Source organism: Fistularia commersonii, chromosome 35, assembly GCF_037954325.1.
Source record: "Fistularia commersonii isolate RoL2024-O1a breed Wild chromosome 35, RoL_Fcom_v1.0, whole genome shotgun sequence".
Classification (NCBI taxonomy): domain Eukaryota; kingdom Metazoa; phylum Chordata; class Actinopteri; order Syngnathiformes; family Fistulariidae; genus Fistularia; species Fistularia commersonii.
This window is the reverse complement of record NC_141318.1, coordinates 2,094,685-2,108,324: the sequence shown is the minus strand read 5'-3', so window position 1 is coordinate 2,108,324 and position 13,640 is coordinate 2,094,685. Positions and strand designations below refer to the sequence as shown.

At 41.2% G+C, this 13,640-nt stretch overlaps 2 protein-coding genes across 6 annotated transcripts in view; one reads left to right on the top strand and one right to left on the bottom strand.

The window, feature by feature from the left end:
- The window catches only part of LOC147213742 (connector enhancer of kinase suppressor of ras 2-like), a 42,013-nt gene extending 37,203 nt beyond the window's left edge, over positions 1-4,810 (top strand). For all 5 annotated transcript variants that reach the window (XM_086142716.1, XM_086142715.1, XM_086142718.1 and 2 more), the window contains 2 exons: positions 3,380-3,579; positions 3,645-4,810. In XM_086142716.1, the coding sequence (XP_085998842.1) occupies positions 3,380-3,579; positions 3,645-3,692 (248 nt within the window). In that variant the 3' untranslated portion in view covers positions 3,693-4,810. The remainder of the gene's footprint in view (positions 1-3,379; positions 3,580-3,644) is intronic.
- Positions 4,811-10,691: 5,881 nt separating this feature from the next.
- Positions 10,692-11,663, bottom strand: LOC147213741 (olfactory receptor 51L1-like). Its single transcript, XM_086142185.1, has one exon. The coding sequence runs from the start codon at positions 11,661-11,663 to the stop codon at positions 10,692-10,694; it is 972 nt and encodes a 323-aa protein (XP_085998311.1).
- Positions 11,664-13,640: the final 1,977 nt, after the last annotated feature.

Here is a 13,640-nt window from a genome sequence, read left to right as displayed (position 1 = left end):
TCATCGACTCTGCTTTTTCCAAACCGATACCTGTCCGCTGCTAGCTAGCTTAGCACGATGAACGGTAGCTCATGGTTTCATCAGCCTACCCGCAACATCGTATTCCATTGAACTCAACGAGCTGTTATTTACGTCATACGACTCCGGCATTTCCAAACCGATACCTGTCCACTGCTAGCTAGCTTAGCACGATGAACGGTAGCTCATGGCGTCATCGATCCCGGAGATCGTACCGATGCGTTTTGGAAAAAGCGCAGTGAGATTGTGAGGCATTTTTATTTCCAACACAGAAACCAGGAAGTAAATATGAGTCATCTTGACGCTGACGTCAGAACCATCTGTTAATCAACCTTTAATGCTCAAAACATCGTCCTAAGATAAGCACTAAGTTAATAATATATATACGGGACTCATTTTTTTGATGTTGTTTTTTGTTTGCCTGTCCGTAATCCGCGACCGTCCCAACTCCCGGCCGCTCGCTGTTTCTTTTTTATCGTGTTTGGCCTTTTTTTGATCCGCGGCAAAGAGTGTTTGCGCCTCCGGAGCCAGCAAATGTCAGAGGTTGAACACTTGCTGTGATTACTTTATTGGAATGGATCTGAAGCCGGCCCCTTCGCTGTCCCTCGCAGAACCCCCGGGCCGGTTATCTAAGTGTGATGTAATTTAGCGTCCCGTTTGATGCTAATTCATCCTGGCAGTCCTCTTTCTCCCTCTCTCTCTGTGTCGCCCGGTGGAGTGGCCGGGCCTCCTGGCGGCGTTCGGATGCCGAAACGAGGAGGAGCCCCTTTGAGTCACATTAATGCTGGGATTCTGAGCAGCATAAAGAAGCGTGCCCCGGAGCCCCCCTCGTCCTGTCCTCATTTATCTGTCGCTCCGCCGTTGACTTTTATTTCATTTCTGCTTTTTTTTTTTTTTTTTCCCTGCTTGTAAAGACTCGAGAGCGACACGAAACAGAAGGGTGGTGGTGGGGGGGGATAATAAAGCGCGATACGTTTCAAAGGGCAGCCCCCCTCCCCCCCCCGAAGCAGAACGTACCACCCCTGCATCCGAAACACAAAGCAGACTCGGAAGGCGGGTGTAATGGCAAGACCCGGCCAATAGAGGAGGCTGCGTCTGCACAGATATTCCTCAATTTACCCCCGAAACCGGTTCTTGCAGGCAGTTACAAGGGTGTTTGCGTGCACGTGTGTTTAAAAGTAACAAAATAATACCTATATGGACATATTTTGAAATATTCACTGCTTCCTGTGTTGTTGTTTTTTTGCACCGTGTCTCATTAGACACCCGTGATTTAGTCATAAAAATGCCCATTATAACCTTTTTTTCAGCGGATCAGCGGCGTCACTCTCTGATGAATGTTTACTGTTTATGATTTTTGACACTTGACGATTTTGGTCGCGACCAAAAAGTGCGAACATTTTCTGATCCAAGCAGATATTTTTCTTATTCTAAATTCCACCGATCTGAAAGCAAAATTTGTCCTGTTTTTATCCTATATGTTGCTAGTTTTTTCTTTTATTTTTGCTAGCAGATGCTAGAAGTTTCCTATTAGAGGACATCAGGTTGAGCATCAACATAAATGCAACATAATGCACACTTCAACAACATTGTGGTCATTTAGTTATTATTATTCATTCAATTATTATTCAATTATTAATCATTCATTTGGGTGGCTGGAGCCTTTCCCGGCTGTCATATGGTCACATATGGACCTATCTAGGGGATTCAAGGTCTCCAGCGACACCTCCTGGGTGTTTTTGAGTGCTAATCATCGATTAGCAATCGATTTTTCCGTATCCGATCAATACCGTGTACTCGGTGCTTGAGAAGTTGGACTTTTCGTCCTGGAATGAAGTATTCAAGTTTAATAACGGAAAAGATGTGTCTGTGAAGGTTCTTGTTCTTGTCGAAATCTCCTTGTCGTGGCAACCGGACCTTCTTTTGAAGAACTAATAATTTAACTAATAACTAATAGGAACTAATTTTCTAATAACGGTGCATTTTATAATAAACGTCCAAAATGTAATAACTTTTTCATTTAATTTTGTAATAAACTGCCGCATTTTGTAATAAACTGCCCCGACGCATTTTGTAATAAATTTTGCCGCATTATGTAATAAGTTATTACATTTTGAGAAGATTATTACAAAATGCACTTGCAACTTTATTATTCTCTAGGAAATGTAATAACATGGTGCATTATGTAATAAAAATTCTAAAGCATAGTTTATCTGTTTGTTAATTGTATTTTCTTTTACTTTAAAGTATTTGTAAAGCTAGTATATTAGTATCACTGTATCACTGTATTAGCCTGGTAGCAGTACTTAGAAATTACTATCAGTACACTATTCAAAGGTTGCATTAACAGAGAATATTCTATAAATTCCATGTTATTACATTTCCTAGAGAATAAAAAAGTTGCAAGTGCATTTTGTAATAATCTTCTCAAAATGTAAGAACTTAAATTTAAATTTAAATGTAATACAAAATGCATTGGGGCAGTTTATTATAAAATGCGGCAGTTTATTACAAAATGAAATGAAAAAGTTATTACATCTTGGACGTTTATTACAAAATGCACTGTTATTACAAAATGCGTCCGTTTATTACAAAATGCGGCTTTATTTCAAAATAAAATGAAAAAGTTATTACATTTTGGAGGTTTATTACAAAATGCACTGTTATTACAAAATGCAGCTTTATTTCAAAATAAAATGAAAAAGTTATTACATTTTGGACATTTATCACAAAATGCACTGTTATTACAAAATGCGTCAATTTATTACAAAATGCGGCAGTTTATTACAAAATGCGGCTTTATTTCAAAATAAAATGAAAAAGTTATTACATTTTGGAGGTTTATTACAAAATGCACTGTTATTACAAAATGCAGCTTTATTTCAAAATAAAATGAAAAAGTTATTACATTATGGACGTTTATCACAAAATGCACTGTTATTACAAAATGCGTCAATTTATTACAAAATGCGGCAGTTTATTACAAAATGCGGCTTTATTTCAAAATAAAATGAAAAAGTTATTACATTTTGGATGTTTATTACAAAATGCACTGTTATTCCAAATTCAGCTTTATTTCAAAATAAAATAAAAAAGTTATGACATTTTGGACATTTATTACAAAATGCACTGTTATTACAAAATGCGACAGTTTATTAATTTCAAAATAAAATGAAAAAGTGATTACATTTTGGACGTTTATTACAAAACGCACTGTTATTACAAAATGCGGCTCAACACGCCCCTCGGACGAAGGGGGGGAAAAACAAAAAGTCGGGTTGACGGGACGAGACGATTTAAAAGATCCTTTACCGTTTGTGGATGTTGTGTATTTTGACGAGGCGCCCGGTTTTCTTTCCAGGCCACAGACGGGACTTCCGGATGCAGGCGGACTCTCTGGGGGATCTGTACCGAGCCCTGCAGCAGACCAGCCTGTCCACCTCCGCCGACCACCGCTCCGCCAGCCGTCTGGAATACAAACGCTCGTTCGTGCGGCGAGTAAACGACCCCCTGCTCAACGACAAGCTCCACCGCCTGCGGGTCCTCCACAGCTCGCTGAAGGTACAGGTTCACATCCGCCGATGCGTTTGGGGGTTCCCTCTAACTCGTACCCCGTTTCCTTGCAGAATGTCCCTCTTCAGGATTCCCACCGGTCACTTGGGTTTTTAGGGTAAACCGTCCGGATCATGGCGGCAGAGACTCCCCACGCCGTCCGTGCCTCGCCACGCCGGCGTGCGACAGGCGACCCGAAACCCTCCTCCGTCCCCACATCCTCACCGCGAGGCCTCGCGCCCTGAGCTCTTCCGCCGACAAACCCGTTTTTTTTTTCCCCCAATCCCACATACGGGATGCTGTCGGGCGGCGGCGGCGGCGGCGGCGGCGTCCGGGCGTCCTCCCGCGCCCGTCGGGGGATCCTCGTCGTCCACGTGCGCTCGCATGCATGGCCACTTCCTGCTGCTAGTTGTCTTGGCGATCAAGCCGGACCTGAAAGCCGATGTACGCAGCATGTGTGTATGATCAATGATGTTTGTTCCATACGTGTACAGGGTGTTTAACATATATATATATTTAATATCACACCGCTACAGTGACAACACAACGTTTCGGGGTACTTATACAACTGTATATCAAGTGCTGTGCCTCAGTGATTGTGAATGTACATTGTACTTTTCCGGGAGGAGCGACGAAGGGCGCGAGAAAGCAGGTGGTTTCCGCCAAAAAAACACACACCGTGCTCGGCAATAATGAACTAGTACTGTAAATTACAAAAGGAGCGATCAGAACAGTCGTCTATTTTTGTATGCATGCCGTCTACCCGGGTGTTTGTAAAAAAAAAAAGAAAAAAAAAAGAATTTTTTTATTTGTTCCGGAGAAAACTGGCGACCGCGGTGTGTTTTTATGACTTATTTTATTTTACCCCCCCCGTCCCCTCCACAACCACCACCACCACCACCACCACCACAACCAAGACGTGTTGGATACAAAAGAAAAAAAAAAAGGAATAGCTGTATTTATTATGTGTTTAATGTAAGAGCATGCTTTGAATAACTAATGCACACCACCACGCCGTCGGACGGACGCCGCACAAGTCCGCCAGATCGCTTATAAATGGGCGAAAGTCGTTCGGACGCTGTCACCACTTCTGTTTTTTAAACCCTTTCTCGAGACGGGACCCCTGCAAACGTAGATAATAACACAAAGTGAATGAGAAGATCGGCGCGGCAAGCTACTCTGTTGATTTTCTTGTTTTATCGTTTAACCCCACTTTCACGCATTAAATGTCTGGTTTAAAGAACCCCTTGTACGGTTTGTTCAAAGAAAGGTTGAGGAGTCGACGCATCGCCCGATGGATCCTCGACAAGAAATGCAAAGGGAGCAGATAAGTGGACATTTCTTAACACCATAAGTCACAAATAATCCGTATATCTGTTATATATCTCGATCCCGGTTGTAATTTTTACGGTACGGGAGGGTCCGACGTTAAACTCTTGATTTTATTGGATAATGCGGCTGCTTGCACAAGTTGTTGTGAGGTCAAGAAGTAAACTTCCCTCCTTCTAATGAAATAGCCAGCTAGCTAATTCAGTGTTTTCCAACCTTTTTCGAGCCACGGAACACCACCAAATAAATGTCAAAAACGTTTTTAATGAAATGAATGAAGCCGTAGTCTCTATATTTATTTAGGTTCGTTGAGTTGAAATGCAAATTTCCCACTTAGCATCTTTTCCAGAACACTATTCAATGTCTGCAGACGTCTGGACTTTTTGGTCTATTTCTTGAACGTCTCCAGGGACGAGCGTTTCTTGTACGATGATTTTTCCGGCAGGTCGTATTCACGCAACTTTCGCACTCGTCTAGGCGGTTTTCTTCAACTACGCCAACAAAATAATCTCGTCTTGAAGTGATTGGTGTTTAGTTTGGAGATGCCGGTTCGCTTGGAACCTCGGTGCTGTTGGACGAACTTTCATTGTATTGTCTTGCGCTCACCGTGCTGCCCACATAGATAGACGTACTAAAACACAATATTTGTGTTGAATAATTTTTGGACTATTTGAGCATTCTTCCACATCGCACCTGACGGTCCATTCTGACTACCAGGATGGTGAAAAGAAAAAAAAGATGAGTATCGCACATTTCTACAGAAATTGGCCTTTGTGGGCATTGATGAAACGGTCAAATATAAAGCGACACTTCCAGACACGACATAGCACATTTTCTTCGAAATATCCGGCGTGGTGGAGCTACTATGCAGAGTTCAAGCCAGTCAGCAGTAACTGGGTGCACGGACCCGACAAGGTGATTGGAATTGGGCCGGCGTTGCTGGTTCTTTAGCAACAGCGAGGAACGGAAAGCCATTCACAGATGAATGAATGAAGCTTATGAAGCAATGAATGATTGATGGTAAGAAGTATTCTATTTATTAGTAGTCAAATCCAGTACAACAATCTAATTGAAAAGAATAAAACAAGAGACTTATTGTACTTTAATATTGTTGGTCATACTTGAAAATTCACGCATTTAGTTGTATTCAGTGTTAAAAGTGTCAGTAGTGGAATCTGATGGAAGACTGTCAGCCAGAATGAAAGGAAAGGTCTACAAGACAGTGGTGAGACCAGAGATGTTGTAAGCTCTACTAACAGTGACAATGACCAAAAGACAGGAGGCAGAACTAGAGGTTGCAGAGATGAAGATGCTGAGGTTCTTTTTGGGAGTGACCAGGATGGATAGGATCAGGAATGAGTCCATCAGAGGGACGGCATATGTCAGATGTATTGGAGAGAAGGTCAAAGAAGCTGGACTGAGATGGTTGGGTCATGGACAGAGGAGGGATAGTGAATATATCGGTAAACGGATGCTGGAATTGGAGGTCTTGGGGAAGACCAAAGAGATTTATGGACGTAGTGAGAGAGGATATGAAGTTAGGTGGTGTGAGAGAGGAGGATGCAGAGAATAGGGATAGATGGAGAAGGTTGATTCGCTGTGGCGACCCCTGAAGGGAAAAGCCAAAAGCAATAGAGGACCTTGTCACAGGGGTGCAGGACATGTATGACCGAGACAAAGTGATGACTGAGACGGTTTGGAGATGAACAGTCCTCTGTTCATCTCCAAACCATGGTGAAGATCCGGGTAGAAGGTTGCTGGAGGTGGAGCTGCCAGGCAGGAGGTCCAGAGGAAGACCAAAGAGAAGATATATGGATGTAGTGAGAGAGGATATGAAGTTATTTGGTGTGAGAGAGAAGCATACAGAGAATAGGGTTAGATGGAGAAGGTTGATTCCCTGTAGAAACCCCTGAAGAGAAAAGCCCAAAGGAAAAGAAGAAGAAGTTGTACTCTGTGTTAAAAAGTTTTTTAAGGCTCTCACAGAACTATCTTTTAAAATAGGTGGCTTTTATGGCTCTATCGCCATGTATTTCTTCTTGCTTCATTGCAGCAACATCTAAGTGTTTGGGTCACCTCCTTCCCTCCATCTCCTGTGATTCTACACAAGACAACGTCCTGCCGTGACCCACAGGTCCAGAAAGGCAACAACGCTTGATGTCTGGAAATAAACGAAACAGCTGCCGTGGAAATCAACCATCATGGAAATGGGATCGTAACACCGGAGAAAAGATGTCATCCAGTCAGAAGTCGGGTACGTCTACGAGCGGAGGCCATTGGTCCTGATGGTGTGAAGGTAAGTTGATGGTACTGGGGCCGTCTCAGTAGCAGTACCCTCCAGCAGGGTGTTACCAGGACCGTCCTGACAGACTCGTGTGCGATCTAGAGCCATTTCCTTGTTGGAAAACATTCTTGGGGGCTTCGGAAAACCGCTTCCCAAGTGCCCACGCGCAGCTTTTAGCAGAAATCATGAGGTTCTCCGACCAAATACAAGATATCAGCAGCAGCTAAACGGGCTAGCCGCTAGCTGACGCTGGGAGTTAGCGTGTCAAGCTACAATGTAGCTAATGCTATATCCTACAGTGAATGTAGGTCCCTCCAATCGGAGGGTTCGATTTCCAACCCCTGCTGCTAGCTGTAAGGGAATGGGTGACTGCTAGCTTGTATAAAGCGCTCCGAAACTAGCATGTCAACCGTTTAGCATTTAGCAGGAAACAAGAACAACATTTGCGGTAAAGAAATGCAGGAGAGCAAACTGACTTTTTTTTCTCTGAAGCCTTGTCGTTGTCATGGTTATTTTTCATCAGGTGCAAACATCTCTGAGGTAAATATAGGAAATCACTATTGGGAAATTGACTTTTTTTTTTTTTTATCCACAAATGCCGTTCTATCTCGAAAGCGGTGTTCACACGTGTTTACCCCAAATCGCATTAACGCCGTCAATTCTCCCGGCGCCGCTCACGGGTCACCTCGTGTCCCACTCTCATTACCGAGCTCTTCCTAATTGCTTCCAGTGGGACGTGAAACGCTGACCGCTAATGAACCATCATCTGGCGGCCTAACACACCCCACCTCCTCGCCAATTCACTACCAAACACTTTTTAAATAAAAACATCAGCTTGTCCCAGTTTTTTTTTCCACATTTACACTCATTTCACCATTCGCTGTTCATTTAATCCTATTTATTTTTATTTATGTACATTTATTTTTCTGTGTGGAGTTTGTATGTTGTCTGAGAGGATTTCCTCCCCAACAGTCCAAAAACATGCAGGTTAATTGGAAATAATTGGGAAAATTGCCCCGAATAAACGAGTGAGTGAATGATACTTCGGCAACTCCGACGAATCCTGGCAGCAGGATGAGCGAAAGATGGATGGATCAATATATTTATTATTATATATGTATATATATATATATATATATATATATATATATATATATATATATAGACCGCATATCAATATTTATTTGCTGTATTTTTGGGTTGTTTTTCATCTGTTCATTGATGTACTCCTATTTATTTTTATTCGATATATATATGTATACACATATATATATGTAGAATAAAAATTATAATTGTCATGAAATTATGTCAGGAAATTAGAATTATTATAAAAATACGGTTGTTGATTAATTTGTATTTATATACACATATATATATGTATAAATATACTTGTGTATATATATATATGTATATTATATGTATAAATATTGCATCAGTTAGACCAGACCTAGGCCTTTTTACGGCCCACGGGCCACATTTGGCCCGTTTTGTTTTTTTATCTGGCCTGGTAAACTATTTTCTTTGAATTTTAATAATATGATTTTTGAATCAATATTGAATTTGGAAACATTTAGAATTTTTTCCTTTCATTTAATTTTGTATGGATGATGACATACAAAATAATAGACAGTATATTTGTATAAACATTAATGATTTTAAAGTAGAAAAAACATTTAAATTGCAATTTCCATTTCGTTCAATTTACATGATACCTAGTAGGCCAGCGTATAAAAATAAAATGGAAAATGTGGCCCACCCATTCCTGAGTTAGACAATATAGGTGCATGGCAATATTTATTCCTTGCATTCAGGGGCTGTTGTTTATTTATCTTTATTTTATATATATATCTATCGGTATAATAACTATAGATGTATAAGCATGAAATATATATGCATGATGCGGAATATATATATATACATATATGTATATATACTGCATCAGTTAGACAATATTAGGCGCATATAAATATTTATTTGCTGCATTCTGGGCGCCACCCGGTGGTTGTCGGGCCCTGAGCTGAGTTCAAACTGTTTTCCCTCCTTCTTCCTCACTCATTTTTTTCACTGCCCGATGTGAACTGTTTCTTCTTAACCAATTACCTTTTCCTCCTGCAGTGCGTGCAAGATGCTCCGAGTCGCACGTGATCCGAAATCAGGGCGTCGTAGCGACCTGGTTCTCGACCTGGAGGACAACACTCCTCCTCCAGACCCGCTGTGTTTTTAAATATCCTGCTAAAATAAGACGTTTTCAACCCTCCGAGGCCCACGGTTCTGGAACTGGGCTCCACAAAATAATTCCAACACGCTCCGGTGGGAGCAAAGCATCTTCTCGAGTCTGGTGGAAGATGCTAGCATGCGTGCTCCGGGTCAGAATGCGCTACCGGATTTACATCCGTGACATCCGAGAACCCGAGCATGTGAGTTTCGGGTGCAGAGAGGAAATGTGCAAAAACCTGGGTTTCTGCATTCGCTCTGAACGCCCCGGCGTTTCGCACCTTCCCACCGTAACCTCTTCGTCCCACTTTCGCTCTTAAGGAGGCCAAGAAACGGGGGTGAAGCCACGCGTGAAATGAACGCCGCCGCCAGCGAGCGGCCGGGAGGCGAGGCAAAGGTGTCCTCGCTTGCTTTTTATTTTTAACCCGCCCGGGAAAAGCATCAATATCACAGGTTTTGTTACGTAATTACATGATCGTGCGTTATATGACCGGTGACAGGTGAGCGGTGCAGGGTGACAGCGGGCCTTTACGAATAATTACATTTATATCATTGAATTATTAAGAATATGTGTTCAGTGTATTTCATTGAGGTCCATATATATATATATTTATGCAAACAGCATTAAAAGTCACACCGTGTTTTAATCATTTACATAGTTTTTTTTATTCATAAGTGTTTTTATGGTGATTGCACTGCTTAAAAATGGGCTCTTAAGCATCACACACACACACACACACACACACACACACACACACACACACACACACACACACACACACACACACACATGCATGCAATAACGCACTAGATAGATAGATAGATAGATAGATAGATAGATAGATAATTTGATGGATAGAGAGATTGATGCTTACATTAACTGTCAATAAAAAATACAACAAATTATAAATACAAATAAACAAATAAATAGATAAATAAAAATAAAAACATATAAATAAATAAATAGATAGATAGATAGATAGATAGATAGATAGATATGTAAATGGATAAATGGTGAATTAATAAGTAGATAGATCAACAACTTGATAGATAAAGAGCTTGATGATTACATACATTGTTAATAAAAAATGTAACAAATAATAAATAAACAAGAAGTAGATAAATAAAAAATTAAAAAATTTAATAAATAAATAAATAAATAAATAAATAAATAAATAAATAAATAAATAAAATAAAATAAAATAAAATAAAATAAAAATAAAAAATAAAAAATAAAAAATAAAAAATAAAAAATAAAAAATAAATGGACTGCTTATTGCATGCTTTTTTTTTTTTATCACACCAAAGGAGCGGCGGTGGCCGCCTTAGCGAGCTGCACGGGCAGCACCTTGTACCGGATGAATATCTTCACAATGTGGACCCGGATCAGGTGGGTCCCGAGCCCGTAGAGCACCGGGTTGGTGGCCGGCGGGATGATGATGAAGTACAGCGAGAGGAAGATCTGCGCCTGGACGGCCAAGTGGCTCATGTCGAACCTGCTTTGGAGGATTTCGAACAGCGAGCCGACGGTGTAGTTCATTAAGGACAGTAAATGCGGGATGCAGGTTTTCAGAGCGATGGCCTGGGACTCCCGCGGAAGTTTGCTGCACACTTTGCATATTTTCGCGTAGGAGAAGAGGATCATCGCCACCTGAGGGACGACGAGGAGGAAGATCAGAACCAGGCCCACCGTGCTTATGTACGACGCGTCCGAGCAGGAGTTCTTCACCACCTCCATGTTCACGCAGTACAATTTCGGCACCGCTCGGCCACAGAAGCTCAACCGCAAGGTGAGGGCGTAGTAGCAGAGGAACACCACGCAGGGGTAGAGGCACGCCAGCGCCGCCAGCCGGCCCACCCGGGACCGGGACACGATGGCGTGGTAGTGCAGCGGGTAGCAGATGGCCACGTATCTGTCGTAGCCCATCAGGGCCAGGATGCAGAACTCGGCGGCGGCGTACGTGTGCAGGAAGAAGACCTGGGCCAGGCACCAGCTGACCGTCACCTCCCTGGCGTCGGACAACAGCAGCTTCATGACGGAGGGCAGCAGCGCCGTGCTGCCGTACATCTCGTTGACGGACAGGACGCAGAGGAAGACGTTCATGGGTCGATGCAGCGCCTTGTGACGGCAGATGACGGCCACCAGAAGCAGGTTCAGGCTGATGATGGTGACGTACAGCAGGAGGAAGGCGGAGAACAGGCCGTGCTTGAAGCGCTCCGTGGCGGCGTATGAGCTCATGATGAATGTGACAGCCGTCTGGTTTTCCATCTCGCAGAAAATATTCTGGAAAAAATGAGGATAACGGAAATGTTAGTATCAATTTCATCCATACAATAATACAACATAAATATAATAAATAAATAGATAAAAATAATATAATAAATACAAAAATAATACCGCATTATTATCATTTTAATTAATCCTGTACGATTAATACAAATGTTATGTATAATAATTGTGGTATTATTATAAATAATAATACAATAAATAATAGTAGTCATTGCAATCTATAATTATTATTATTGACCTTATACTAGTATACTATTAATACAAATGTTATGCATAATAATCTGTGGTATTATTATGAATAACAGTAAAATAAAGAAATAATAAGCATAATAATAGTAATAGTCACTGCAATCTATTATACCTTATACTAGTATACTATTAATACAAATGTTATGTATAATAATTGTGGTATTATTAAGAATAATAATAAAAAATAAGCATAACGATAATAATAATAGTTATTGCGATATTTGTATTGCTATTATCATTTTTATCAATCCTACACTGGTGTATTATTAATTCAAATGATATGTACAATAATTTTGGCATTATTATGAATATTAATAAATAAAAAATGATAATAAGAATTATAATAATAATAGTTATTGCAGTCCATTATTATTATCATGGTTATTATCATTTTTATCAATCCTATACTAGTATACGATTAATTCAAGTGTTATGTCTAACAATTTTGGCATTATTATGAATGATAATAAATAAAAAAATAATAAGCATAATAATAATAACAGTTATTGCAGTCCATTATTATTATCACCATTATTTTCATCTATTCTTTACTAGTATACTATTGATAAGAATGTTATTTATAATAACTTGAAAAAAAACAAGTATAATAATATATTGTTATTATTATATAAATAATATCAAATTGGAGTAGAGGTTTTTGGGGTGCTCAAAGACACTTTACAATATAGAAAAAAGGAATTGGGTCTAGTTAGGGGGTCTGATATCCCATTTTTGGGCTTTTAAAACCAAAACTCTGCAAAAAATCAGTCACATTTGCTTTGCGAGGGCCTCAGTCGCTCACGCAGCACCGCACACAGATGATAAAGAACACCCACTGCCCCTCGCCGCGGCGTCCACAGGAGAGCCAACCCCGCCTCAGCACGGACTGCTCACACACCCTCCCTCAGGCCGGAGGCGCAGAAGTGTGCAAATATACGACCTCGAGACAGAAAAACTTGTTTCCATCCGCTGCGTTCTTCACGATGTTCCCGTTCACACATTCTCTATTTGCATCTTCAATGCAAACTGGCTTAATTGCATATGTTTACATTCGCGCCGCATCTTTTATTCACCGGCCTTTATCGTGCTGGGACGTATTTATTTGTATTCTCACCATCTGGCACGCAAAGTAATCGCACGGGGAAGCGGGTTTGCTTCACTTGCATGTGAAAATAAACACAAACGGTGCTTTCACAGCAACAGGATACACAGAATTTGAAAAGGCGTTGCATCGCAGGGGTGATTTTTAGAGAACGCGGTATCTAAAAGCAGGCTAACATCAAGTCCTATAAATATCCACTGACTATCACACATCACGTGTTTTAAAAACATTTCTGTCTTGATTATGGTTTTAACTGTAATACAAGTCTCCCATATTAAAATAATAAAAATCGTCCAACGCGGCATCATTTCTTGGAAGCGAGGTCACTGCAATCTGCGTCGCGCTCGGCGTTTTGGTGCACGGTCGTGCACGTGAGAGGCACCGGGTTACCTGAGGTCCCGCTCCCCCCCCTCCGGCAGCGTCTGAGCGCCGTCCGGCTTCCCCCGGCCCTTTAAACCCGTGGGCTGGCGGCGTGTCGGCCGCTCGTTGCTATGGTAACCAATGCATCACAACCCCCCCCCTCCTCCTTTTTTTTTTTTTAGTTACACTGAAAATCATCTTTACAGAGCAAAGTATGAGCAAAACCTTCCCTTCTTTGTGGGGCA